A 26486-nucleotide genomic window follows, 5' to 3' on the forward strand; every position below is an offset into this window, starting at 1 on the left:
AACCTTGAGCAGAACCCATCTGCTGAAGGCCAGCCGGGTAGAAACAGAGAAGATAGAGAGAGAAGAAGAACAGGAGAAAAAAGATAAACAAACTTGTGTCATAAATACTTATATCAAGCTGAAGGAAACACAGGGGATCTAATAATATAACACATAACTGATGATCAGATGAAAGCACAATTTCCCAGTGTTCAGCTACACTTTGAATTTTGTCAATACCATTGTGAGTTACAGTAATTCAAAAACCGAGTGCTTTAAAACACTGAGCTTTGTATTCAACATTTAGACTACTAAGGGGAAACAATTACTTTTCTTAGATTAAACTGTTAAATAGTGTATTATTGTGTTCATCTTGCTTTTGTTGGCGACATTAACTCTTATTTTTTAAGGAAGGTGCATATGACCTTTTTATTTTACACTGTCAACATTAAAATTATTATGGACAAATTCTCTTCTTTACAATATCCTCATCAACATCTGGTTCTTATGTGCAATTATTAAGCTCACTACGATAGCCTTTAAAGCGTTGTCAGTGATCATTATGATCAGTACTCAACTCTGTAGTAAACAAGAAGTGTTAAGCAGGATAAGCAAAATCAGTAGAATATTGTTCTTATTGTTCTCAGTGTTTTGTATAGTGTGACGGCCCCAGGGCCCCACCCGGGTTTGGTGTTGTTGTTGTTGTTGTGGTGTGTGTGTGTTTATGTTTCAGGGTGCTGGTGGCAGGATTGTACCGGATTGGAGGCAGCTGGCCACTGTCTCCAGCCCTATAAAACCCGCCTTCCTGAGGGGTTCGGTCTCTGTTCTTTCCCCTGGATTCTTGAGGAGCTGATCATCTTTGTTTGAGTTCTCTTTGTTTAGTTTTCTATTTTAAGTTGAACTGGCAGTATGTTTTCTGCTAGCTTCTCTGGTTCAATTTAGTAAGACTGAGTGATATTGTTTACTTTTGAATTCATTTTGTTAAAATAAACCATTTGTTTTCATTTAAATCCCAATGTGCTTCTTAAATTTGTGATGGTCTATGAGCCGGACCATAACAAATTGGGGGCTCGTCTAAAAGGAGGATAGGTTGTGAGTGGTGTTAATTCATGTGTTTGGTCGTGGTGATGTATGTTTTTTGGGGCGCTTTGTTGTGGGTTCGCGCGTTTTCTTTGTGCCAGCAGGGAAGTGGCTGGATTGATGGTTTCCCCAGGCAGTGACGTCATCCTTGGATTCCCTTTCTAGCGCTCAGTTTAGGAAGCTCATGTTGGGACTTGGAGTGCGTTTAATTACTTTTCTTGTCTATGTGGTCCGGGGAAGTAAAGCATGTAGTGCAGATTTTGCCTTTTTGTGAGACAGTCATGGGACAACGGGAAGTGAGCACTGCACGTTGTTATGCGTACAATGCACCTGTTGAGATGACTCCCCTGTAGGCGTAGCGCGGATCCCTCTTGGGATTCGTGTGCTTTATGTGTAGTGTGGGGTGAAAGTGGTTGGAGCGGTTGTCTCGGGAGCACGTCCGTAGTGTTGGCGGGGTTGCCAGCGTGCTGGTCGCCTTTGTCCACATTACTGGTTTTAAGGGCGTAAGTACCCGCCGCCAGTAACCCCTGAAGACTAGGGTTGAGTTAGGTAGATCGGGTTAGGCAGTTAGAGGGGACGCTCAACTTTATGAGGTTTGTAGCCCTGGGTTGCGCATGAGTGGAGGCAGTGTTGTACATCTTGTTGTTTCCCGAGACTGTCTGGTGTGGTTAAATCATGGCATCAGTGGAAGATTTTGTGCGCGCTCCGTCGGAGGCGTTATTGGATCAGTGTAACAGAGATCAGCTGTTGAAAATAGCCGAGCATTTTAAAATGTCGGTAGGTGACAAAAGAGTAAAAGATAATATTCGGGCTATTATTAAGGCAAATTTGTATGAGATGAATGTTCTTAAACCATTGGAGAATTCACCTGTTTTAACTAATCTGGCTGGGGCTGATGTGTCACAGGGCTCACTCGGGGAGCCTGGCCCTGAGCTGGCTTTGAGTTTTGAGCAACACTAGGAATTGATAAGAGTGCGGATGCAGTTGGAGACAGAAAAAGAGTTGGAATTGGAAAAATTACGACAAAAAGCAGAGTTTGATAAAGCGGTGACTCTGGAACAAATACGGCAGCAAACAGAAAAAGCTAAACTTGAGTTGGAAGCTGTGAAGCTGAATTTGCTTAAGGAGCGAAAGTTGTCTGAATCAATGAATGAGTCGACTCGGACTGGGGATTACTCGCGTGATATTGTGAGTAGTTTACGGTTGGTACCGAAGTTTAATGAGAGGGAGGTTGAGGTTTTTTTTTACGTTGTTTGAGCGAGTTGCAGATGCACGGGGCTGGGATGATGCAGACCGCACGGTCTTGCTGCAGTGCGTATTAACGGGACGCGCGCAGGAGGCTTTTTCCTCATTATCAACGGAGGATAGAGGTAAGTATCTGAAGGTTAAAGCAGCAGTTTTGAAAACGTATGAAATGGTCCCCGAGGCTTACCGGCAGCGGTTCAGGAGCTGGAAAAGGGGGGACAAATCATGTTTGGAGTTTGCCCGTGATTTGGGAACTCACTTCAACCGCTGGTGTTCAGCAGCTGAGGTGAAAGATTTTGATAGTTTGTGTAACTTGATGGTGCTTGAACAGTTTAAAAATTCGGTTCCAGAGCGAGTTGCGATGTACTTAAATGAACAGCGAGTGAAAACGGCTGCAGAGGCTGCTGCGTTGGCGGATGATTATTTGTTAACCCATAACGTCGGTGGAAATCCGCGCACTGCGTTTGGTGCTGGTAGAGGGAATGACCTGGTGGCTGGGCTGCAGTTCTCTGGGCGTCCTGGGGGAAGCTTTGTTCCGAGGCAGAGGGGTGATCGTAGTGTCCGTGAGTCTGAGGATGTTTGTCATTTCTGTCATAAAAGGGGTCATTGGAAAAGGGACTGCGCTGCGCGTAAATCACGGCACGCGCGTTATGGAGAGCAAGCTAAGCCAGCTGCGTTAGCTGCGCCGGTGTCCAGCACAGTGGTGGCTGACCAGCTGGGTGACGAGTTGCCGTCTGTTTTGTTGAAACCTGATTTGAGTTCTTATCTGCCGTTCATTTCAGAGGGACATGTTTCTCTGATTGGGAGCGAAGAGAAAGTGACCGATACAGGAAGCTTCATACCTGTGTTAAGCATGGGCATGTCTATTTTTCCGGTGCCTGTACATAAGCTCAGGTTGTGTTGTGAGTTGTTTGACGGGGAGGTGAAGATGGGGGTGCGTCCTGAGTTGCCTATCGAAGGTATTACTGTGATTCTGGGGAACGATGTGGCTGGAAACCGTGTCTGGGCTGATCAGCCAGCGCGACCAGTGATTGTGCCTGTACCGCGAGGCAGTAATGGTCCAGATGAAAATGAGAGACAGTTTCCTGAGGTGTTCACGGCGTGCGCTGTGACGCGTGCCATGGCCAGTCGTGGTGAAGATCCTTCAGAGCACGTAAAAAATGAGATTGGTGACCCAGAGTTGCTTGGATTGTCCCTATCTAACATCCCCCTGTCTGTTTCACACAGTGAATTGGTGCATGAGCAGAGAACCGATCCCACGCTGGAAGAACTACTCCAGTCTGTTCTCCCAGCCGATGAGGTAAAAAATCGGGCACATGGGTATCTCATTCAAAATGAGTTACTGGTAAGGAAGTGGGTACCGCATGGCGATGGTGGTATTGGTGATCCGATTTACCAGATTGTTATGCCTGTCAAATTTCGTGAGATGGTGTTGCGCCTATCTCATGATGACTCGGGGCATATGGGTGTGGGAAAAACATACAATCGTGTACTGAGACATTTCTTTTGGCCTCGCCTTAAAAAAAGTGTCGCTGCTTACATTAAAACCTGCCATACGTGCCAGTTAACAGGTAAACCAAATCAAACCATAAAAGTGGCTCCCCTATGTCCTATTCCAGCTGTTAGTCAGCCGTTTGAGCACCTCATTATTGACTGTGTAGGTCCTCTTCCTCGTTCAAGATCGGGTTTGGTGTATTTGTTAACAGTAATGTGTCAAAGTACCAGGTATCCTGCTGCGTATCCGCTGCGTACTTTGACAGCAAAACCTGTGGTGCGTGCTCTCAGCCAATTAATTTCCATCTTTGGTATTCCAAAAACGATTCAGAGTGACCAAGGCTCCAATTTTTCCTCTCTCTTGTTTGCGCAGGTTCTCGAACAGCTACAGGTGAAACATAACCAGTCCTCTGCGTATCATGCTCAAAGCCAAGGTGCGCTTGAGCGATTCCATCAAACATTAAAGTCGTTGTTGCGTGCTTACTGTGTACAACTGGACGCTGATTGGGAGGAGGGGTTGCCATGGTTACTGTTGTCTGCGCGAGAGGTAACACAAGAAAGTACTGGATTTAGTCCGAATGAATTAGTTTTTGGTCATACGGTGCGAGGTCCATTGGCTGCTGTGCAAAATGACTGGAGGGAGTCTGAGCCACCGAAAAATTTGATTGAGTTTGTAAATGGTTTTAGACAACGTCTGTACTCTGCCATGGAGTTGGCAAGGGAAAAATTGACTTCCGCACAAGCGAAAATGAAACGTCTGTACGATCGACGGGCTGAGCAGCGTGTTTTCACTCCTGGTGACCAGGTGTTGGCTTTGTTGCCTATTGTTAGCTCACCATTCCAGGCTAAGTTCATGGGTCCATACACTGTAGTGAAACAACTCTCAGAACAAAATTACCTCATTGCCACTCCTGACCGTCAAAAGCATCACCAACTTTGTCATATAAACTTGTTAAAAGCATATCATTCCCGTGCGTCTCAGCAGCAGACTATGTCGTTGGATGTTGTGCATCCAGTGTGTGTTTGTAACACACTTCCAACGTGTGGTGAAGCATTGTGTGAGGATGGTTTGCCAAATCATGATTCGGCGGTGTTAACAGGTAGGCTAAAAAATTCTGAGGTATTGGCTGATTTGGATGGTGTTGTCGGTCATTTGTCTGAGTCGCAGCGCACTGACTTTGTAGACCTGATCCGTGGGTATCCGAGTTTGTTTGGGGATGTGCCGTCTCGAACTCACTTGATGGAGCATGACATTGAGGTGGGTGAGGCGAAGCCCATAAAGCAGCGTTTTTACTGTGTCAGCCCAGAGAGGCGTAAGTTCTTGGACACTGAGATGGAGTACATGTTGAGGAATGGCATCGCTGAGCCGTCATCATCGAGCTGGGCGTCACCATGTTTGCTTGTGCCAAAATCAGATAATACTCTCCGATTCTGTTCTGATTTTAGGAAAGTCAACAGTGTTACCAAACCCGATTCTTATCCTTTGCCACGCATGGATGACTGTATCGACCAGGTTGGTGCTGCTAAGTTTATTAGCAAATTCGACCTACTAAAAGGGTATTGGCAGGTTCCTTTGTCTCAAAGGGCACGGGAAATAGCAGCATTCATTATTCCAAGTGGGCTGTATTCTTATACTGTCATGCCGTTTGGTTTGCGTAATGCGCCGGCAACTTTCCAACGGTTAATGAATCGAGTTGTTGGTAATTTGCAGGGCTGTGCAGTGTATTTAGACGACGTGGTTGTCTGTTCAGATACTTGGTCTGACCACCTGGAGTGTATGAAAGCGTTATTCGTCTAACTGTTAACTTGGCGAAGTATGAGTTCGCTCAGGCGACAGTGACGTACCTTGGTCGGCAGGTTGGGCATGGGGAAGTGCGTCCCCTGCAGGCGAAAGTGCAGGCAATTGTTCAGTATCCGCCGCCTGCAACAAAGAAAGAGCTGATGAGGTTTCTGGGTTTGGTTTGGTACTACAGGGGCTTCTGTAGAAATTTCTCCACTGTGGTCGCACCCTTGACAGATTTGCTGAAAGCTAATGCAAAATACATCTGGTCTCCTTTGTGTCAAAACGCTTTTGACAATGTGAAGACGATCCTCTGTGATGCTCCAGTCCTGGCTGCCCCTTGTATGAATAAAGCTTTTAAAATCTAGGTCGATGCCAGTAACGGGGGCGCAGGTGAGGTGTTGCTTCAGGCGGATGAATTTGGTGTCGATAGACCTGTGAGCTTTTTCTCAAAGAAGTTTAACAAGCATCAATTAAACTACTCAGTTGTCGAGAAAGAAGCTTTAGCTCTGATTTGGTCGTTACAACAATTTGAAGTTTATGTGGGTTCAGGGCCTGTGGTTGTTTACACGGACCACAACCCTTTAACATTTTTAAACTCCTTACGCTGTCCAAATCAGAGGCTTGTGAGATGGTCGTTGTTTCTCCAGTCTCATTCGTTGGAGATTCGACATATTAAAGGAAAAGACAACATAGTTGCGGATGCTCTGTCTAGAGCCCCATGCCAGTAATTGTTTCGTGTTTCTTCATTGTGGATGTTTCTGTGTCTCTCTTAAATTGCTTCAAGGTACCAGTAGCTGGGATGAAATAGGAACTACATGATGGCGGACAAGTGAACAAATTTTAAGGTGAATCTGTATTTTGAGAAGTGTAATTTTTGTGATTGTGTTATTTCAAATATATACATTGAAGTAGAATAAGATGATTTAAAAACAGAACAGAAACATAATAAGTAGTTGTGTAAATTAAATGTTTAGTTTGTTGACAGATCGTAACAGTCCAGGGTTGGGACCCTGTCTTTATGGGGGGGGGGGTGTGACGGCCCCAGGGCCCCACCCGGGTTTGGTGTTGTTGTTGTTGTTGTTGTGGTGTGTGTGTGTTTATGTTTCAGGGTGCTGGTGGCAGGATTGTACCGGATTGGAGGTAGCTGGCCACTGTCTCCAGCCCTATAAAACCCGCCTTCCTGAGGGGTTCGGTCTCTGTTCTTTCCCCTGGAGTCATGAGGAGCTGATCATCTTTGTTTGAGTTCTCTTTGTTTAGTTTTCTATTTTAAGTTGAACTGGCAGTATGTTTTCTGCTAGCTTCTCTGGTTCAATTTAGTAAGACTGAGTGATATTGTTTACCTTTGAATTAATTTTGTTAAAATAAACTACTTGTTTTCATTTAAATCCCAATGTGCTTCTTAAATTTGTGATGGTCTATGAGCCGGACCATAACAATAGTAATCAGCCTTATGCAATATAAGCACCACTCAAAATCTCACAGTGAAAGTGAAAACAATAACACCAATATTGTATATTCTTAGAGACAGATCTACTAACATCCCAATGTGTGACGAGCTGTGATAAGCTCCCGTCAGTTAGATGTCCGCTAGCCTCCCGGTCAGCCTCCCATTAGCCTCGATAACACACTGGAGCTCATATCTATGATTGGTGCTAGCCTAAGGCTAATTAATTAGTCGGCTAATTAACGTAATTTCATTAACTTCGGGTACAATGGCCAAGAACGTTGGGCAAAGACACTTAACATATACATAATCCTCGAAATTCACTTACCGAATAAAGTGAATGACACATTTCTGGGATGTTCTGGTAAGAGTTACAGCAAAGTAACCAGCCAATCCTCAAACACTGCAGAGAAGCAGTCATTATTTCCTGGTGGGGGTGGCAAACATGATCCATTGCGTTTTGGGATCCTCTGGAAACATTTCCGTTAAGTGAGTTTGCATGCGTCCCTGAGTTTACAGAGCGTTTCTGTATTTGCAGGTGTTGCAAGTTGCAAAGTAAATCTTGGAAGAGGGAAGGCAGACTGCCCCGTTTGAATCAGCAACCTATCAGCCAATGAGAAAATAGTATTTCTCGTTGCCGGGTGAAATATCAGCACCGTAATCACGCCTGTGAACAAAGACGGAGAAAGTTATGGGAGCAGAAGATTAAAAGGAAGAACTGGATGTCAACTGATTTCTGAGGTAAATGTTAATTTCTTTCTTTGACGTTTGTTAAGATTTTATATAGGAAAAATAAAGTCTTACCACCATCATTAATGTTTACCTTGATCTCAAAAACGCCCAACACAGCTTTACAAATGAATTAAGTTTGAAGTTAACCAAGCCTTATGCTAGCTAGTTATCTAGACTAAAGGCGTAGACAAATAGCAGCTAAGTTACTGTCATATATACTGTGAAACCCAAGTGTATATGTAATTTATGTTGACTGAACTGACACATAATTTTGCCGCAGTTGCTGCTGTTGTTATTGCTATATAATATTATAATCATATTACCACTAATAATATTAAATAACAATAAATTAACTTTAATTTTCGCAATTTCTGAGTATTTATAATTTTTCTGAGTAATTTCAAACTTTTAACGGCTATGGATGAACACGGGAGATTGAGGAGAAGTTAAACACAGCCGCGTGACTGATGACTCGATTGGGCTGCAAAACATTTTACAGGCTCATTTAAGATATTTAAAGTAAGTAGACGCTGGAGTTGGCCAGACTTTGTAATATACGGCTCTGTGTATTACTTTGTATCGGATCGATAGAAAAAATAGTGGTATGGCACATCCCTAATAGCCAGTGTCGTATACAGATCTACACCTGCGCACTTCCGTGAACGCAGCAGTCAGCCGCGCAGCTTTTTGACGCCCTCAAATGTCTGCGTTATGAGACGCGTTATGTGACTTAGCTGGACTCAGCGTTTGTTTGTCCAGCGGGCGGCTTACACAAGCTTCGCACCGGCACCAAAGTGAGCACAGGCCAGCTCCACTTTCGACTGTTTATTGTTTTTATTTTTTATTTTTATTTTTTTCTAAGAAAACCACAATGTTTCCAGCTAGCAGATACTCATGCCGAGGTATGTCAGCTAATAACAGGTCTGCTTAGACATTGCGAGCTTGCGGTGGTTGATGTTTACTCGGCTACTTTTTAACCTTATCAGCGCTGTCGTTTTAAGTTGCGTGTTTATCATTGTCCGTGCGCCTTTAATTCTTATGTTACGGTTAAATTCGTTGTTGGTTGTGTGTAAATGTTAAAGTAAAGCATTAGCCTCGCACAGTTTAGCATGCTCGCTTGCGCTAGCGTCGAGCTAATATCTAGGTGAAAGTTGAACCAATATATGGGTCATTTGAACTGTACCCTTGGCCTGGGTTATATGTCCTGACACCAGCTTTCATGAGCGGTCTGGCTTTTCTAATGCAAATGTATTGCTTTTTAAGTCGTTCAAAATAGTGAGTATAGGAGTAAGGAGGATGTTTATCCCAGGCTTGTGCTTATCTTAGCTGTAGCCAAAGCAAACCATCGGTTAGCCTACGATAGCCCAGGACTTTGGACAAATATAACGGTGTGACAGCTGTTGGCTACTAACTGTTTATTGGGCTGTTAAAGCCCTTGCCACACAAAGTTACCTGCCCATATTTTATTTTGTTGTAATTTGTTTGGAATCATATCAACTTATTTTACTTTTAGAATTTTGAAACCAATTCAGGCTGAACTAAATTAGTAGAAGAGATAATCCACCAGACTAAACTGGTCTTGACTGGAAGTGTTTTTTTTTTCTGCCTTGCAGCCCACAGATGTATAAGGGCACTGAAAACCGTACAGACGGAGCATGCCTCCCCTCAGCTGTACACAACCATACACAGAAGGGCATGGAGTTCGGGATCAACGCCCCGCATCACCACACATTACACCATCCATCCTCGAGAAAAGGATCCAAGATGGGAAGGTAAGAGACTGCATTATACATTAAGCACCTTGGACTGTTTCTGTTTACCAACCAAGGTCAGACGTTCACCGGCACCCTTGAGAGCACTGGTATTTCTATACTTCAGTTTGCTTTGTGTTATGTCATCCAAAATTTATTCTGGTTTGGAACCAGTACACATTCTCGGCCCTAGGATATATAATTCACATGGTGTTCCATTTAATTGGTGTGGTGACAACAAATGTACTTGGCTTCTTAAATTACAGAACCTGGCGTGCTAAGGAACTACATGTGTACATGGGTTTTAATGTTTTGGCTGATGGATTTTAGTACACCCATCAGCCATAATGTTTTATGTTTCAAAAACATAGAATTCCATGAACCTTTGTGTCGTTTAACCTTGAATTTAACAAACATTCATTATTTGCTGCCAGACTGTACAATTCTCAAGCATCAGTCATCCAAGAACCACGTGGACTGTGCACGTCCTGCCTGTTCTAGCCTCCTGGCAATGGCTCTTGTACATTTGAAATCTGTTGGTATTGTGGTGCCCAGCAATTCAGACAAAACTTTGTCCCAGAAGGCTCGAACAGAGGGACATTCCCACATCATGTGTGCGTAACATCCCAGTGCATTGAGTTGACACATAGTACAGATTGGACTAGGAACCAGCTTCATGCGAAACCTGGGGTCAGGTGTGTAATAAAGCCTGTGACACACTTTGAAACGTATGAGTCGCTGGTTTGGGTTTTTGGAGCCAAGAAAAAATGTCTCCCATGACTGTTGCCTTTTAAGATTCGTTATGACCTCTCAGTGTGCTATATCTGTTCTCCCAGTCACGTATGAGACATTACAGTATGTTGATACTCGGGCAGAGGTCAGCGGAGTCTTTGTCTAATCTCTTCTTACAGCAGACTTTTTCTTTTCCTCAATAGATTGTATTATTTGCTTGTTTTGAAACACTTCAGAAGAGTCCTCTACGTATAAAAATTTTATTGTTTTTCTAAGCCATCCTCTGTAATATTTTGTCTTATGACTTATTGTATTTAGGACACAAAAAGACACTTGAAATGTTTGTGGATTTACTATGCCAAGAAATTTAGAAAATTGGTTTAAGCTTTTCAAACATTAGTAGAAGACATCAAATAAGGTTCAGCATTCCTCATTTAAAGTTAAGTGAATTTTTTCATTTAGTAAGTGGCTATGCTGCTTACTTTAGTTTCGAGCTATGGGATGTAATTAGGCTACTTTACACTGCTGTATTTTTTATTTATTTATTTTTTGTTTAGGCCGTCGCCAACTGTGTCCCAGTTGCCTCTAAATCTTTGAACCAGAAAAAAGTGCCTTTCTTTTCTGTGCGTTATATAGAGCGCCGTGATTATTTCTTCCTTCTTTTGGTCCTCCCCCAGGCGTCGAAATGGAGAGGTTTGCCGATGAGGCTGATGTGGTGATAGTAGGAGGAGGCCCTGCGGGTCTTTCAGCAGCCATCCGTTTGAAGCAACTAGCCAATGAACATGGGAAGGAGCTGCGAGTGTGCCTCGTGGAGAAGGCCTCTCAGATTGGAGCGCACACTCTGTCTGGAGCCTGTTTGGAGCCCAGTGCCCTCTTCGAGCTCTTCCCTGACTGGAAGGAACGAGGGGTAAGAATTTTTTCATGACATTTTCTTTGCGAGTTCGGTGGATAGACTGTTCACAAAGATGCCCTCTTATACAGCATCTTAAGAGATGGTAAAATCAGGTGCGTCATGTTGTTGTTGCATACTACACAATATGCTCCATTATGTGACTCCAGGTCAGTAATGCTATACGGAACAGCAACATACTGGGCTACATTGTCGCATTAACATATGTACCCCCACACTACAGAAATACGAACACAAGCATATTCATATACTTGCACATATGCATGTGTTTGTTCATATTAAAAAAGTGTTATTTAATTGTAAAGTTCCTAATGGAATGATTATATATTATTTGCACACAAATGCTTAGAAACTCCCACCAACAGACACTAAGCGTGCCATTTAATTATTTTCTCTATTATGTTTACATCAGGCACCTCTGAACACTCCAGTGACTGAAGATGTTTTCAGCATTTTAACAGAGAAATACAGAATCCCTGTCCCCATGTTACCAGGTAAAAACGTTTTATTGTTTCTGAATGAAAGTGCTCACTCACTACAGCAGTATTAGTCTGACAAAGAGTGGATGTTTAATTCATATTTACATGGATTCAGTCAAAATCACATTTGTAATTATTACTGTGTTGGGGGGGTACTAACAGATGTCATATGAACTTGATATATCAGATAATATCTATGTCTATGTTTTAGATTCAGTTATTTGAACATAGTTTATTAGCTCTACATGCTGGATGGTTAGTTACACCGACTCATCTCACAAGTCACGAGCCTGTTTGTAATTGGCACTGAAAAAATGCTTGGCAGGTGATTGTACAAACCATCTGTCTTTCACCATTTATCACTAACTTGATCGCGTAAAGAGCATGCCAAAGAGGAAACACAGAAACCCTCAGTCTAAAGAGCTTTGAAGATGTGTAAATATTTCCACACTGTGGGCTTAGTATAAGGATTATCTTATCTTTTCTCATCTTATCTTATTAAGCATGTTGCTAGATGACTCTTGCCGTCTTTGTTAGAAAATTATTTCTGTCTTACAAGAATCAAGCTGCCTCACATGATAAATACTGTATAAATCCATAAGGGTGTACTCTCTGTAGGCCTACCCATGCAGAACCATGGCAACTACATTGTGAGGCTAGGAAACTTTGTTCGCTGGCTGGGGGAGCAGGCTGAGGAGCTTGGAGTGGAGCTGTACCCTGGATACGCTGCATCTGAGGTGAGACCTCTTTCACATTTCCTGATCTATTGTATGACAATTTAATTATACTTCAGACCTTTATTTTACTGTTGGTCTTTCTTAAATTTGTCCCGTCACCACTGGTCTGATATTCACCAAAACTAAAAGCATACATCTTGTGGCAATACTGTGCTCTGCTGGAAAACATTTGGACCTGACATTCATGTGGATGTTCCTTAGACATGTACCACCCACCTAGACCAGACCCCCGCCCCATAGCAATGACACTCCTTGATGGCAGCAGTCACCCCCATCTAGATGCAGCCTGACACACACACACAAAAAGCTTTAGGAGCAACTAAAAAAAAACATGAAGAACAGCACAAGGTGCTGACCTGCCTCCAATATTCCATTTTGATCAAGTCAAGTGTTTTGGGGGACCACAAGAGACCTACACAATTAACGTACATAGGGAAAAGACCCCACAAAACACGTTAGTCCACCACAGGACACCCTCAGAAGACTCATGTCCATTCTCTGATAAGTCACAGCTGTTTTGGAGGCACGAGGGAGACCTACACAATATTAGGAAGGTGGTTACAATGTTATGTCTGATTGGTGAATATGCAGACACACACAATAACTACAGTAATTGCAACAATCATTAGTGTGTGGAGGCAGCAATGTGGTTTTGTTTGCAAAGTTTTCCGTCTACCCCCCCATTTGCCTTCAGTTCACTACACTTCAATTCATTTAATCTTGTGTGTAATCTCATGCCTGACTGTGTAGGTTTACTTTTGTGAAAAGACACAACTAAGTCTGATTGCTAAGCAATAGCAATAATAACAAAGTAGCATTCCCCTCTTTGTTCCTGTTCAGGCATTTAAACATATACAGTCTCCCTAGCTTCAAGTGGTAATATTTATCTGTGTTACTTTGAAGGTTTTATTTCATGAAGATGGCAGTGTTAAAGGAATCGCCACCAATGACGTAGGCATTGCCAAGGATGGCTCACCAAAGGTAAACTCATTTAAGCTCTGTGGACATCATGCTTTTATAATAACTAGAGCTATGAGGCAACAGGAGCAGACATATTCCTCTTATTGCAATATTTAATCAAGGTCATGATCATTTTGCATAACTGGTAAAATTGTTTCTGCTCACCTGTATCCATATAATGAGCTGGGTGAAATGGATATGGGGACAGCATATAGACGCTGTTTTAATGTCAAGATTGTGACTGACCTAGTTTTTAGTCAAGTTAAAAAACTGAAATAAACTGATTTCCAATGTTGTATGCTTTTAAATAAATATAGGACAAATATTTGTATATAGCGCATCATTTAGTTAATTATTATCAACATATAGAGAAATTCTTTCTTCTCTGTGGCTCAAGAATTATGTTTTCTCCCCCGTATCACATCCCTAGAATGGGAAAAGCTTTTAACTGATTGTAACCATAGAAACCTATTGTCTGTGTTGCTTTCTCTTACATGTGATATATTTATACTGTTCTGCTATTGCACCAGGATATTTTTGAGAGGGGAATGGAGCTCCATGCTAAAGTCACGTTGTTTGGAGAGGGATGTCACGGACACTTGGCCAAGCAACTGTACAAACAATTCAACCTGCGTGAGAACTGTGCACCCCAGACATATGCCATTGGCTTGAAGGAGGTAAATAGCACAAACCTAGTCCTTAGTCTAACCTTAGTCTAATTCTGCAGAGTTTGTTTCTCCTCAGTCTGACTTCATTGATAATGAGTTAAGGCCATCCTGGAGTAGAAGGACTGACGTGCTCGGCTCTGTTTCCTGCGTACTATCTTGCTCTTGCTAACTGCTGATTTCTTTTAAGCTGTGGACGATTGATGAGAAAAAGTGGAGGCCAGGTAGAGTGGAGCATTCTGTGGGTTGGCCGCTCAACAGACACACGTATGGAGGATCCTTCTTATATCACCTGAATGAAGGAGAGCCACTTGTGGCCCTGGGCTTTGTTGTGAGTAGCACTATACACAGTTACACAAATGCACTATTGCTTGACATTATGTGGGCAAAAACAACCTCAGGAAAACTATTGACCATCTGCACTGATAGGCAAGTGTGGGCTGTTTTGTTATTAGCTTATATTATTCTTACTGTAGAGCAGGGGTCTTGTGTTTTTTCAGGCCAGGGGCCTCCAAACTGATGGACCTATTGTATGTGTTCTATATTAAACTTGGCCCATTCAAATCATACACAGGTTCTTCTAACCCCCTACGGGTCACGGAAGCTCTCTTGAAGACCTACGCTGTGGAGCACAAGCTAATTAAAATGCCCCATTTCATATTTATTTTTGCAAGAAAACTTCCAAAAATAAATGAATGTAAATTACAGTGATTGCTGCCAAAGGTTCTCACTTATACTGCACCTCTGCCATTCTGCATATGTGGATTGGGACCGTTGGTTTCCCTCTTTTGGCAGATCATCTCCAGTTGTCACATTAGATAGGGAACCAGTCGTGAAATACCATCTCCACTGATAAATATTTCAGTTGAGTTCTGAAATTTTCGCACTGAAGGACAGTTGGGGAATTATCCAACTTGGACCTCAGCAAATCCATAAATCCATGGCAAGTTTCACCTTCATCCTTTTTTGTCCAGTCAGTCAACTTTGGCTGCCAAGTGCAAACTAATTCAGAGGAGAGTCACATAAGTCGAATGATTTTAGTGTAACATTACAGCTATTTGGATAGTCTTTTTCTTTTTGTTTGAAGTTGTACTGATTAAACTAACAATGTTTTCCACCTCCCAGGTTGGGCTGGACTACTCCAACCCGTACCTGAGCCCTTTCAGAGAGTTCCAGCGCTGGAAACACCACCCCTTTGTAGCTCCCACACTAGAGGGAGGCAACAGGATTGCTTATGGAGCCAGGGCGCTGAATGAGGGAGGATTTCAGGTTTGTGAGTTCACTGCACGTTTTCACTGAAATAAAAATGCATTTCTAAATACACCTGTTTGCCCCGTTGTGTCCAGATGTTGTGGAATTATGGACATAATAACAGGATACAGCTGATTGAGCAGTGACTGATTTCATACAATTCACTCAAAAATTGAAGGTCTCAGTAAATAGTAGTAATAGTAGTGAGCTCTTCCTCTTCCTCTACAGTCTATCCCAAAGCTGACTTTCCCTGGAGGGCTGCTGATCGGCTGCAGCCCCGGTTTCATGAACGTCCCAAAAATCAAAGGAACCCACACAGCAATGAAGAGTGGCATGCTGGCTGCTGAGGCCATTTTCCCCAAAGTCACAGCTGAGAACTTGGACTCTGAGACGGCAGGTATACAACTGAACAACCGTTAATAATTCTAATTGTATCGTCTGGAGCTGCTTGTGTATAATGTCAGCGGACATACAGTGGGGGAAATAAGTATTTGATCCCCTGCTGAATTTGTAAGTTTGCCCACTTCCATAGAAATGATCAGACTCTGGTTTTTATGGTTGTTTACTGGTTATGGGTATAGACAGAATATCAATCGAAAATGCATAAAAAACACACAATCTAAAAGTTATAAATTGTTATGTATTTTATTAAGGGAAATAAGTATTTGATCCCCAACAATTCACTTAGAATTCAGGCTCCTACAGATTGGCTGGTGCGCATGTGGCACACAGCTGTGCTCAGTCAACTAATTACCAATACTCCCGATCTTAACTCGTCATGTATATAAAGCACACCTGCTCTAAGAATCAGTTTCTTACATTCCAACTTCTACAGCACCATGGGCAAGACCAAAGAGCTGTCAAAAGATGTCAGGGACAAGATTGTAGACCTGCACAAGGCTGGTATAGGTTACAAAACCATCAGCAAAAGGCTTGGTGAGAAGGTGACAACTATTGGTGCCATTATCCGCAAGTGGAAGACCCATAAAAGGACCATCAACTGTCCTCGGTCTGGAGCTCCCCGCAAAATCTCGCCTCATGGAGTGAGGATGATGATGAGAAAGGTGAGGGAGCAGCCTAAAACAACACGGCAGGAGCTTGTTAATGATCTGGAAGCAGTTGGGACCTCCGTCACCAAGAAAACAGTTGGCAACACACTGCACCGTTATGGATTGAACTCTTGCAGTGCCCGCAAGGTCCCCCTGCTCAAGAAGGCACATGTACAGGCCCGCCTTAAGTTTGCCAGTGAACATCTAAATGACTCAGAGAAGGCTTGGGAGAAAGTGCTGTGGCCTGACGAAACCAAAGTTGAGCTATTTGGCATTAACTCGACCCGCCGTGTTTGGAGGATGAAAAAACGTGAGTATGACCCAAAGAACACCATACCCACGGTTAAGCATGGAGGTGGAAACATCATGTTTTGGGGCTGTTTTTCAGCAAAGGGTACAGGGCAACTTCACCGCATTATGGGGCCAATGAATGCAGCCATGTACTGTAACATGTTATTTCCTCAGCAAGAACACTGAAGATGCCTCGTGGGTGGGTTTTCCAACATGACAATGACCCAAAACATACTGCCAGGACAACAAAGGAGTGGCTCAAGAAGAAGCATATTAAGGTCATGGAGTGGCCTAGTCAGTCTCCAGACCTTAACCCGATCGAAAACCTGTGGAGGGAGCTGAAGCTCCGAGTTTCCAAGAGGCAGCCAAGAAACTTGAAGGATTTAGAGACTGTCTGTAAAGATGAATGGGCCAAAATCCCTCCTGCGCTGTGTGCAAACCTGGTGACCAACTACAAGAGACGTCTCATCGCTGTGCTTGCCAACAAAGGTTTCTCTACAAAGTACTGACTTGTGTTGTGCTTGGGGATCAAATACTTATTTCCCTTAATAAAATACATAACAATTTATAACTTTTAGATTGTGTGTTTTTTATGCATTTTCGACTGATATTCTGTCTATACCCATAACCAGTAAACAACCATAAAAACCAGAGTCTGATCATTTCTATGGAAGTGGGCAAACTTACAAATTCAGCAGGGGATCAAATACTTATTTCCCCCACTGTATCTTGTTAGAGCTCACTCAGTTAAATTAACACCTGAACTGAATACACACCACAGTGGAGATCTTAATTTTAAACATTCACAAACAAACCCTGTGTTAAACCAGTTTGAATGGCAGGCAGCAGCTTTGAAAGTTGAGGCAATAAACTCTTATAAGTTTTTGCCAGCGGGAGAAAAGTTAAAGAGAACCAGTGGATAAGTGGGCTTTGTGCTCAAAATGCAGGTACATCAATCAAGGAACGGCTGAGTCAATAAAAATGCCAATGGGAACCGTTTCAAGAGTCATAACTCACTATCAGGAAGGACAGCCCGCTTTGAGGAGGAGCTGTGACAGGTTCAGCCTACGTAATGGGGAGATGAAATACAGTTTCTCACATACTTGAGTTGACAGCAGAGTATGATCTCTCCTTGTAGCAATAATTACTTGGTTATTAAAGTCATTTATTATGGTTCAGGCTTATATCCAATGACAATTTTTCACAGTTCTTTGTAGTATAATCACAAAAGAAGACAGAAACATGTTAGCAATTTGGAAACGCATTAGTTCACCTGTTTTAAATGGTATTGCCCGGCTGAACAGTTTTGGTCAATCTAGTTTAAATTATGCAGCTCAAAATATTAAAACCTTTTACCAGAAGCTGTTGATAAGGAAAGTCCACAGACATCACTGTGATATTTTTGAAAGGGACTAAGACCTCTGTAATCCTCGCCATATGATGAAAATGAAATATGTCATTGTCTTGAAGGTCAGGACTAATTGAGGCTTTAATCCATAAATGTGAAGAAAACAAAAGATGGCACGCGTAAAACAAGCAAAGCAGAAAAGACCTTTCCATTTCCATTTCTCATTATTTTCTTTTCTTAGGACTCAGTGTACCCGAGTATGCAGAGACCCTGAAGAATTCATGGGTGTGGAAGGAGCTGTACTCAGTGAGGAACATCAGGCCGTCCTTCCACAATTACTTTGGCCTCTATGGTGGCATGGTCTACACTGGACTGTTCTACTGGATCCTCAGAGGAAAAGAGCCTTGGACACTCAAGCACTGTGGTGAGTATCAAGTGGACCAGGGCCTGTACTGTTCTGTGGTGGGTTTTATCATTAAGCTGGTCTCTCAGAAGCAACAGCATTTAAACCCCACAGCTGAGACTAACTAGTATGAGAAAAAAAAATCAAAGGTGGAGAAAATAGATGGAAATAAAAACCACCGTTACTCATGCTGTTCAACAGTGTTATGAATAAAGACTGGAGCAGTAGAGTTGTTTTCCTGCAGACCAGCAGTAATTGCTCAATGCTACTTTTTTCTGTTTAGCTGAGGTCTAAGTTCACTTTATGGAAGCATGGAAAATCAACATTTCACAATCTGCTGTGTTCAATCTTTCTCAGGCCTTGATGCAAACCAGCTGAAGCCTGCTAAAGATTGCACACCGATTGAGTACCCCAAGCCCGACGGTAAGATAAGCTTCGACCTGTTGTCCTCTGTGGCTCTGAGCGGCACCAACCATGAGGGGGACCAGCCCCCCCATCTGACCTTGAAGGACGACAGCATCCCCGTGGCTAGCAACTTGGCCATTTATGATGGACCCGAGCAACGCTTCTGTCCTGCAGGTAACGCCACACCACAAAGCTTTAGCAGTTTTGATCATCCTTACAGTCATTTTTATGGCAAACCTGCCTTTTTTAAACAGCTAATTCTGACATTTGAGAAGCTCGATCCAGTGGCTGCTTGATATTTTGATATTACTCCAAGTCTTAGATGATTGATTCATTGTCAAAACTGCTCTCTAAGTTTCTGTTTCTGTTGACCCACTTATGACTGATTGCTACAGTACTACTGTCATTACAAAAGTATTTTTTTTATATTTATATATATATATCTATCTCAGATGCTCTGTGTAACATTTGAACTGCAGTAAAGGAGTAAGCACATCCATTTCTTCCTTTTTTTAAAAAATATTTATTTTAATGCCACAACCTTTGCTCAAACCAGCATTTTAGTGCAGTTTTCCAACAAATGTGGGAACCCTGGTGTCAGTCGCATTTGTGTTTGAGAGCATGTGCTTAGTAAGACAGCCAGGCTTTCCGTCTGGGGTTATTTGTTGTGTGTATCTCATTTTCAGTGCAGCTAAACTCATTATTGTGTCTCTCTGGAACCTTTGAAACTTAATGATGTGTGGTCCGTACAGCGTGACAGCTGTGCTCTTGGTGCCCCACTGAGGCGAGTAAAAAAAAAGGGCAGGGAAGATTTGGTAAAGTAGGCCAGCAATTAAGTCCTGTTTTTCTATACACTGCAGCTTTGGTGCGGCAAGGTTAATATCTTTTATAACCATGGGAACGGCATTGTTTGCTGTCATAATTCAACACTTTATCTGGGAATGGATAAATTGCGATGGCAGCAGACATTGCTGACAGCTGAATTTAAGATGGGTATACCCTGTGCAATTTGTGGCTGTCCCAACATTAAACCCACTGAGAGGATAAGTAAATAAAATTGACCATCTTGTGACAATTCAATGTTCTGCTGGGAAATTTAATTTCACCGTTTTTTTTAGGTGTTCATACAGTGTTTTGTGTGTATATGTCAGGCTGCATCCTGCTGGGGATGGCTGCTCCCATCAAGGAGTGTCATTGCTATGGGGTGGGTGGGTCTGGTCTGGTCTAGGTGGCTGGTACATGTCTAAGTTACATCCACATGAATGACAGGCCCGAAAGTTTCCAGCAGAACATTGAATTGTCACAAGATGATCAATGTTATTTAGTTCTCCTGTCAGTGGTCATAATGTTGTGGCTGATCTCTCTGAGGTTATATTTCTTCAGTCATGTAATGAAGTTAAGCCTTATTACTATGTTATTGGTGCCAAAACCATCTTAATGTTACTAATATTTAATATATTTGATGACTCAAACTGCAGCCAGCGTAGCTTTCTTCGTTCATCTTTTACGGAAACAAAATGTGGGATTGATGACGACAGACAAGGACACAAAGTTAATAGAACTGTTTCACATGTCATAATTTCTCTGCGTTTAGTTTTCGTTCTGTCACCCCCTCCCTCCCAGGTGTGTACGAGTACGTTCCCTTGGAGACGGGAGACGGGATGAGGTTACAGATAAACGCTCAGAACTGTGTCCACTGCAAGACCTGCGACATCAAGGACCCAAGCCAGAACATTAACTGGGTAGTGCCTGAGGGCGGCGGAGGACCAGCCTACAACGGAATGTAAATGTTTGTTGTTGTTGTCTTGAAAGATAAATTAAGTCTGCCACATCCAGGGCTACACTACTTGCCAGTGTTTGGCAAATGTGCCTAAGCTTAGAACTTGAAGAAATGATGCAACTGTTTAAGGGTACAAAAAAAAAAATGGAATATTAAAAATAAAGCTACATTTTGTGATAGATGTTAATTCTTTAATTATACAGTGGGTTATTAAGATTACTAAAGATGAAGCAAAAATATTAAATACAGGACCATGTAAGTTGGAATGTGCAGTTTTATTGGTCATACCTGTCATGGGGACATTAATATAGTTTAAAAGTGGCTCTTTTGCTTATAGGAAGCTACAACTGTATTAGTTAATGTACTGTAAAATATGTCACTGAACAAACTCTTTAAGGTTTATTTTTGCAGCACATTTTGACAGATTTTACTCCACACAGTATTGTACATATATGATGATATCAGAGCAACAAATAAAGAACACTTGATGGTTCCGATTGGCTTTATTGACTGCTGTAAAAAAACATAAATAGAAACAATGGATGTTCTGAGGTTGAGAATACTGTATCAAAATCCATTCTGTGAAATGATGCAACATAAACAACTCTGCTTAACTTTTTAGAAAGCCACATTTCAGATCAGTCAATCAGCCATGCATCAGTCTGGCACTCAGCGAATTACAGTGAGTGGACGCTTGTTAGAATGCAAACAGGTCAAAACTTACAACAGTTACTCCTTAAGCAAACAGTGAGTAATGTTCCCCTTTAAAATACTAAGGGGCCTGTCCAAATCAAAATACAACACATTTCCACCTGGTTACAGACTCCTTATCTCATCAAGTGCAGCTCCCACACTTGAGGATATTGATCATGAAGCAGTGAGTTATCATTTAGGTTCATGCAAACATTTTAGCATAGATTTTCTTTTCTTTCTCCTTCTCCTCTTGAATTTTAAGGTGGACTCTCTTCATGTCATTGCTTATAGCTGTGAAAAGAAACCAAGAATGTCAAGGAGAGAACCAAATGTCAAATAGCTCTTTCTGTGTCTAGTCTGTATGAATATTTTATCTTTACATATTAACATTTAAACATTGTCTCTAGTCCCCATGTGTCCATTTTGCCACGTTTTGGCTTTTTTTGTTCTGCACGCTGAATGCTGCTTAAAGACAGGCTGCTCTAGAAGGCAGAGGCAGAGCATGAGGCACCCTGATAGCTCTTATCTCTTGGCCTGCAGCCAAAAAACTTCAGCTTAAAATATCAAAAGAGCAGAGGAACGCTGTCAAAAATCAGAATAGCTTCAGATTTGCTGGAAGCCTGATTCCACCCAGTACACTCGCTCGCTGTTGCAGATTGGAGATGTGTGAATTTCCTCCCAAAATATGAACAGTTGTACAGCTGGCACCTTATTAGCTAAACAAAGCAGACCTTTTTGTGGTTACTCATTTGGGCTTCCACCCACGTTAGGTCCAACAAGGAAGAACACCAGATTTCTGACCACTTTTCCTCATTAAATTACATGCAAAATTTGAATGAAGGATGTGAATATGTATAAAATGTTCCAATAAATATGCAAATAATGAGGTGCTCCAGGTAAAACCTGAATAAGGAAATGGAAAAAAAAAAATCTCACCTTTGTCTTCTGGAGCTATTCCCTGAGCTTTCTTCAGATCAATCTGCCAAGAAAGAGGAACATGAAATGGTTTGGTCAATCACATTTCCCTCAGGGCGACGCCGTGTCATTTCTCAGCCAAACGCTGATCTATAGAATGGATTTTATTTCTAGTTTTTCCTTCCTCAAACTTTGCGTTGGTGGTGCTTTAGAAACGAAGGAGAGCACAATCCATACGTGGAGATGATGTGTGCTTTTTAGCTAGTGAGACACACAAAAGGCTCCGACTCTCTGACAGTTTAATTAACAGGCAGACACTTAAGACGGAGAGGTGCTCTGAGGACATTACCATGGCTTTGCTGTATTCCTTTAACCCCTGCCAGGCCTGGGCCCTGCGGAAAAGTGCCTTGGTGTTTTCTTGGTTCAGCTCCAGAGCCTGGAAGATGGAAAAAAAAAAAAAATCTTTGAAGTCTCTCTCTTTTCTTTTTTTTTTTATTAATGAGAGAGAGGCAGGTATGTAGAACCAGTCTAGTTGCTTCCGGGAACCAGCACTTGGTGGTGACATATATTTACTGTATAAACAGCATTGACGTTACAGGGAGGGACATTTGCTGCGAGCCCTGATGGCTGTGCAGGACAGTGTGCTCTGTTCCGGCTCACCTCGTTGCAGCTGTCCAGAGCGTCCTGCCACAGCTGCATCTTCAGTTTGCAGGCTGCAGTGTTGAGGAAGCAGCTGAGGGCTGCGGGCTCCAGCTTCTTCTGCGCCTCCTCCTCCAGCACCTCCCCACTCACCTCCAAGTACCTGCACGAGTTACAACGCCTGTCAAACGCCTCCACAGACATCAAGTTCATTTCAGATTCCGGGTGCGATACTTATTCAATTTACGTGGATGGCCCCGAAATGATTCATTTCACGGTTGTTTCGAGAGCGCGCTTCTCAAATTCTCCCTAAATGAACATGACTGGGAGAAAACGAAACACACAGCGACTCTGCTTATTACCTGAGGGCTTTGCTATATTTGTTGACGGCACCATTCCAGTCTTGATTCTTAAAAAGGCTGTTTCCAATATTCTTCACATCCTCAGCCACAGACAGGACTTTTTCAACCTGAAAGGAAAACAGAGTTGTGAATTGCCTCAGAGATTTCACTTCGATTTGTTTCATTGTGAAAACACCACAGCTGATGAGAAAAACAAAAGAGAATTCATTCTTTTTTTTTTTTACAACTTTGACTTCATTTAACATTTTTAACCATCATTTATATTAACATTGATCAGAGGGCAGGCTGAGACTGGGAGCAAGGAGACATTACTGGGCAGGAAATCAAACTGCTCAGAAACTCAAGCGGCTCCAGGCTAGTTATCCTAACTACTTTATTACAATGCAAAACAGAGCACATCCAAAATGTCTGCAATAATCTGCCATTCCTGATTATGAGGACCAGCCCTTGAATTTGTTAGTTCATACGTCTCCCCTGCTCCCAGTGCTTACTAGGCTAAACGTGTCCTGGATGTGGATATTGCATTTGCTCGGTGACTTTGGATAAGGAAGCAAACAAGCATATTTCCGAAAATGTCACGGCGGCCCTCGCGGAGTCTGATGCTATCAGCCAAAGTTAATCCGCGTCCTTGAAGATCAAAGACCTTGCTGATACTTACATCTTTAAAGTCGATGTCAGAGTCCTCGGGGAAGTCTGGATGGGCATCTCCCGTCCCATCGCTCGACGCTGCGCCCCAGCTGTCCCCGTCCTTGTGCTCGCCGCAGTCGGCTACGATGCAGGGCTGCAGAGGCACATGTTAACTTTAGATAGCGGGGAGTCACTTACGGCTCAGAAACTTCTAACGCGATCATTTGTCCTCTCAGTACGTCACCTAATACCATCAACAGACAACCTGAGTTGCGGCTTCGGTGAATAATTGTTATTCGGGTCATCATTTCTTTTTGAAAGGTGTCAGAGAGCAGCTGTTCGCACCGTTCCACTTATCTCATTATGACTCGGAGGCTGATGAAAACAGAAATGCTGCAGCTGCTACGGTGTGGTGCAATCAGGTGAAATACCATTACATGAAAACTATGACATACTGTTTCTATTCCTGCATGGAATTACTTCATTTTGCTACTAACTGTAACACAATGACTCAAACTGTTCCTCATCTTATGCTCTGAATTTACCGTTTAATTAATGTGTCAATCATAAATGGGTTTGAAGGGTCACAGGTTCGCCTCCCACCCTGTCCATGGCTGTGGTGCCCTGAGCAAGCACCTAACTCCCAATATGCTCCCCGGGCACACCCACCAGAGGGGCCGCAGCCCACTGCTCCAACTGTACACACTACTGTGTGTGAACAAATGGACGGGTCAAACAGCAGGACAGAATTTCCCCTCTGGGATCAATATAATAAATCAAAATCAAAAAAAATCTGAGAGGGGGCGATAGCTGGATACAAACTTGAGCTGTGAGATGCTTTTACCTTTACGGGGGCATCCTCCTTAGTGTCAATGTTCTCCAGCATTTTCACAACTCCCATCCCTTTCAGCACTTGTCCGAAGACCACGTGCTTTCCGTCCAGGTGCGGCGTAGGGACGGTGGTGATGAAGAACTGCGAGCCGTTGGTGTTTGGCCCAGCGTTGGCCATGCTCAGCAAACCTGGTTTGTCGTGCTACAGGGAGATGAATCACATGATGAGAGGAAATCAGTACGACTCAGTTTTTTTTTCCCCCCCAAGGAAGGCTTACTTTTAACAAAATGAGTCAACATGATCACAAAACCGCCTCACGTTACCACCCAAATCAAAACACAAAGGCCTGGTAATATTAGAGTGACTACCAAGATGGAATGAACACATTCTTTCTGTACACGTTTGTCCGAACCAGCGGGAGAAGTCTCCCTTTACTTTTATCTGAAGCCTGTTTGGTGAAAAGTAACTCCTGTCAGTAAAAAAGTCAACCACAGGAAACATTTCAAAGCGACTTTTAGTAAAGACGTACATTTGAAGGTCGGGAGTTTGTTTACCTTGTAGTGGAAGTTTTCATCCTCGAACTTCTCCCCATAGATGCTCTCACCTCCTGTGCCATTGTGGTTAGAGAAGTCCCCTCCTTGGATCATGAACTTCTTGATGACTGCCAAAAAAGATTTACAATCAGATTACTTTGATCGAGCCTGAAACCCCACAGTTTTATTATTTTAAAACCCTGTATTACACCCTGTATGACTTTCTCTTTAGAGATGTACAATGCTCAGCATCTTTTATCGTGATCCAGCTTTGTACAGTGAATTTGCACATGTAATCACACGAGTCAGAGCGGTGTTAGTTGAAGCAAAGCTCAGCATCCACACAGACTCCCCAAACAGAACCGGACGTCCGGTGAGCTACTCCACTATGAGCTACAGTTATTCGACTTGACGGTGTCCTTGCAACCCTCCTAATCACACATTACATGGAGATGTGAGGGTCGCTTACTTCTGTGGAACGGGCATCCTTTGAAATGCAGCGGCTTCCCAGTCGATTGGCCAGTGCCCTTCTCTCCGGTGCACAGCGCCCGGAAGTTTTCAGCAGTCTTGGGGGTGACATCAGCGAACAGCTCCAGAACAATCCGTCCGGCTGGGGGGGCAGAAAAACAGTCAAATAATTACTGACATGAGATCATTTATTGGTGATCTTGACTATATGAAACACCTACAATACTGACAATATTCTGGACCCAGTTAACACGTGAATTCAAGACAGGACATATAAATATAGCTGCTTATTATCTTCTAAACTAGAAATAAAGTGAAACTGGTATTGAGGTTTTAAGCATTTCATCATCATCCGGTTAAATGCTCTTGTTTCAGTGTTAAGTGGCCCACTCATATGTGATTGCCAGATGATGTAGCGGTATGACAGCGCTGGTAAGGTTGGGCACCCATACATTTATAATTCTTTGACAAAACAACCACACGTGGTTCATGCGTTCACATGGCAAATCTACCCAACTCACAGCCAGCTCACGCTAAATCAGAACAGGACTGTATAAACACAAACACATCCCGATTTACAACACGGTTTATTCCTAAACTGTGACTGCCCCAGCACGAAGTACGTGAATCCAGAAACGCCTGAAACGTGCCGGGATGATGCTAGGCTAAGCAGGCTAACGCGTAAAGTGGCCGCAAAACGCTGCCAGTCGTGATAAAATGTCCCGACCTTTCACCCCACCCACGTCTACGTCGAAGAAGACGCGTGGATTTTCGGGGTTTGAAGGTTTGTCGGACGGTGCTGAGTGGGACATTTCGAGGACAAGTCGAGGACTGCTAAACTAGCTGGACGCCGGCCGGTGTTGCACTGGAGCAGCTTTACCAACAGGAAGCGAAGGAAG

The 26486-nt window shown here is 42.9% G+C and overlaps 2 protein-coding genes across 2 annotated transcripts; one reads left to right on the top strand and one right to left on the bottom strand.

Annotated features, from left to right (window-relative positions):
* The first annotated feature begins 8449 nt into the window (after window positions 1-8449).
* On the top strand, window positions 8450-21011 carry etfdh (electron transfer flavoprotein dehydrogenase). The gene is made up of 13 exons (XM_047584880.1): window positions 8450-8659; window positions 9371-9529; window positions 10918-11147; window positions 11563-11644; window positions 12248-12366; window positions 13270-13347; window positions 13857-14003; window positions 14182-14322; window positions 15117-15260; window positions 15471-15639; window positions 18172-18354; window positions 18691-18912; window positions 20362-21011. The coding sequence occupies exons 1-13, from the start codon at window positions 8629-8631 to the stop codon at window positions 20523-20525; spliced, it is 1869 nt and encodes a 622-aa protein (XP_047440836.1). The 5' UTR covers window positions 8450-8628; the 3' UTR covers window positions 20526-21011.
* On the bottom strand, window positions 21007-26486 carry ppid (peptidylprolyl isomerase D). The gene is made up of 10 exons (XM_047584881.1): window positions 26315-26486; window positions 25589-25729; window positions 25141-25247; window positions 24599-24787; window positions 23786-23908; window positions 23128-23234; window positions 22787-22928; window positions 22476-22562; window positions 22148-22190; window positions 21007-21502 (listed from the first exon to the last, which is right to left on the bottom strand). The coding sequence occupies exons 1-10, from the start codon at window positions 26397-26399 to the stop codon at window positions 21414-21416; spliced, it is 1113 nt and encodes a 370-aa protein (XP_047440837.1). The 5' UTR covers window positions 26400-26486; the 3' UTR covers window positions 21007-21413.

This window comes from Mugil cephalus, chromosome 5, assembly GCF_022458985.1.
Source record: "Mugil cephalus isolate CIBA_MC_2020 chromosome 5, CIBA_Mcephalus_1.1, whole genome shotgun sequence".
NCBI classification, from domain to species: domain Eukaryota; kingdom Metazoa; phylum Chordata; class Actinopteri; order Mugiliformes; family Mugilidae; genus Mugil; species Mugil cephalus.

Bases quoted from the DNA above. Each gene is read 5' to 3' on its own strand.
- ppid (XM_047584881.1), bottom strand. From the start codon at position 26,399: ATGTCCCACTCAGCACCGTCCGACAAACCTTCAAACCCCGAAAATCCA. The intron at 25,730-26,314 runs GTCGGGACATTT...CTGCCCCCCCAG, and splicing joins AGACGTGGGTGGGGTGAAAG to CCGGACGGATTGTTCTGGAG. The intron at 21,503-22,147 runs GTGAGATTTTTT...TTCTTTTCACAG, and splicing joins AATAGCTCCAGAAGACAAAG to CTATAAGCAATGACATGAAG.
- etfdh (XM_047584880.1), top strand. From the start codon at position 8,629: ATGTTTCCAGCTAGCAGATACTCATGCCGAG. The intron at 8,660-9,370 runs GTATGTCAGCTA...TCTGCCTTGCAG, and splicing joins TAGCAGATACTCATGCCGAG to CCCACAGATGTATAAGGGCA. The intron at 18,913-20,361 runs GTAACGCCACAC...CCTCCCTCCCAG, and splicing joins GCAACGCTTCTGTCCTGCAG to GTGTGTACGAGTACGTTCCC.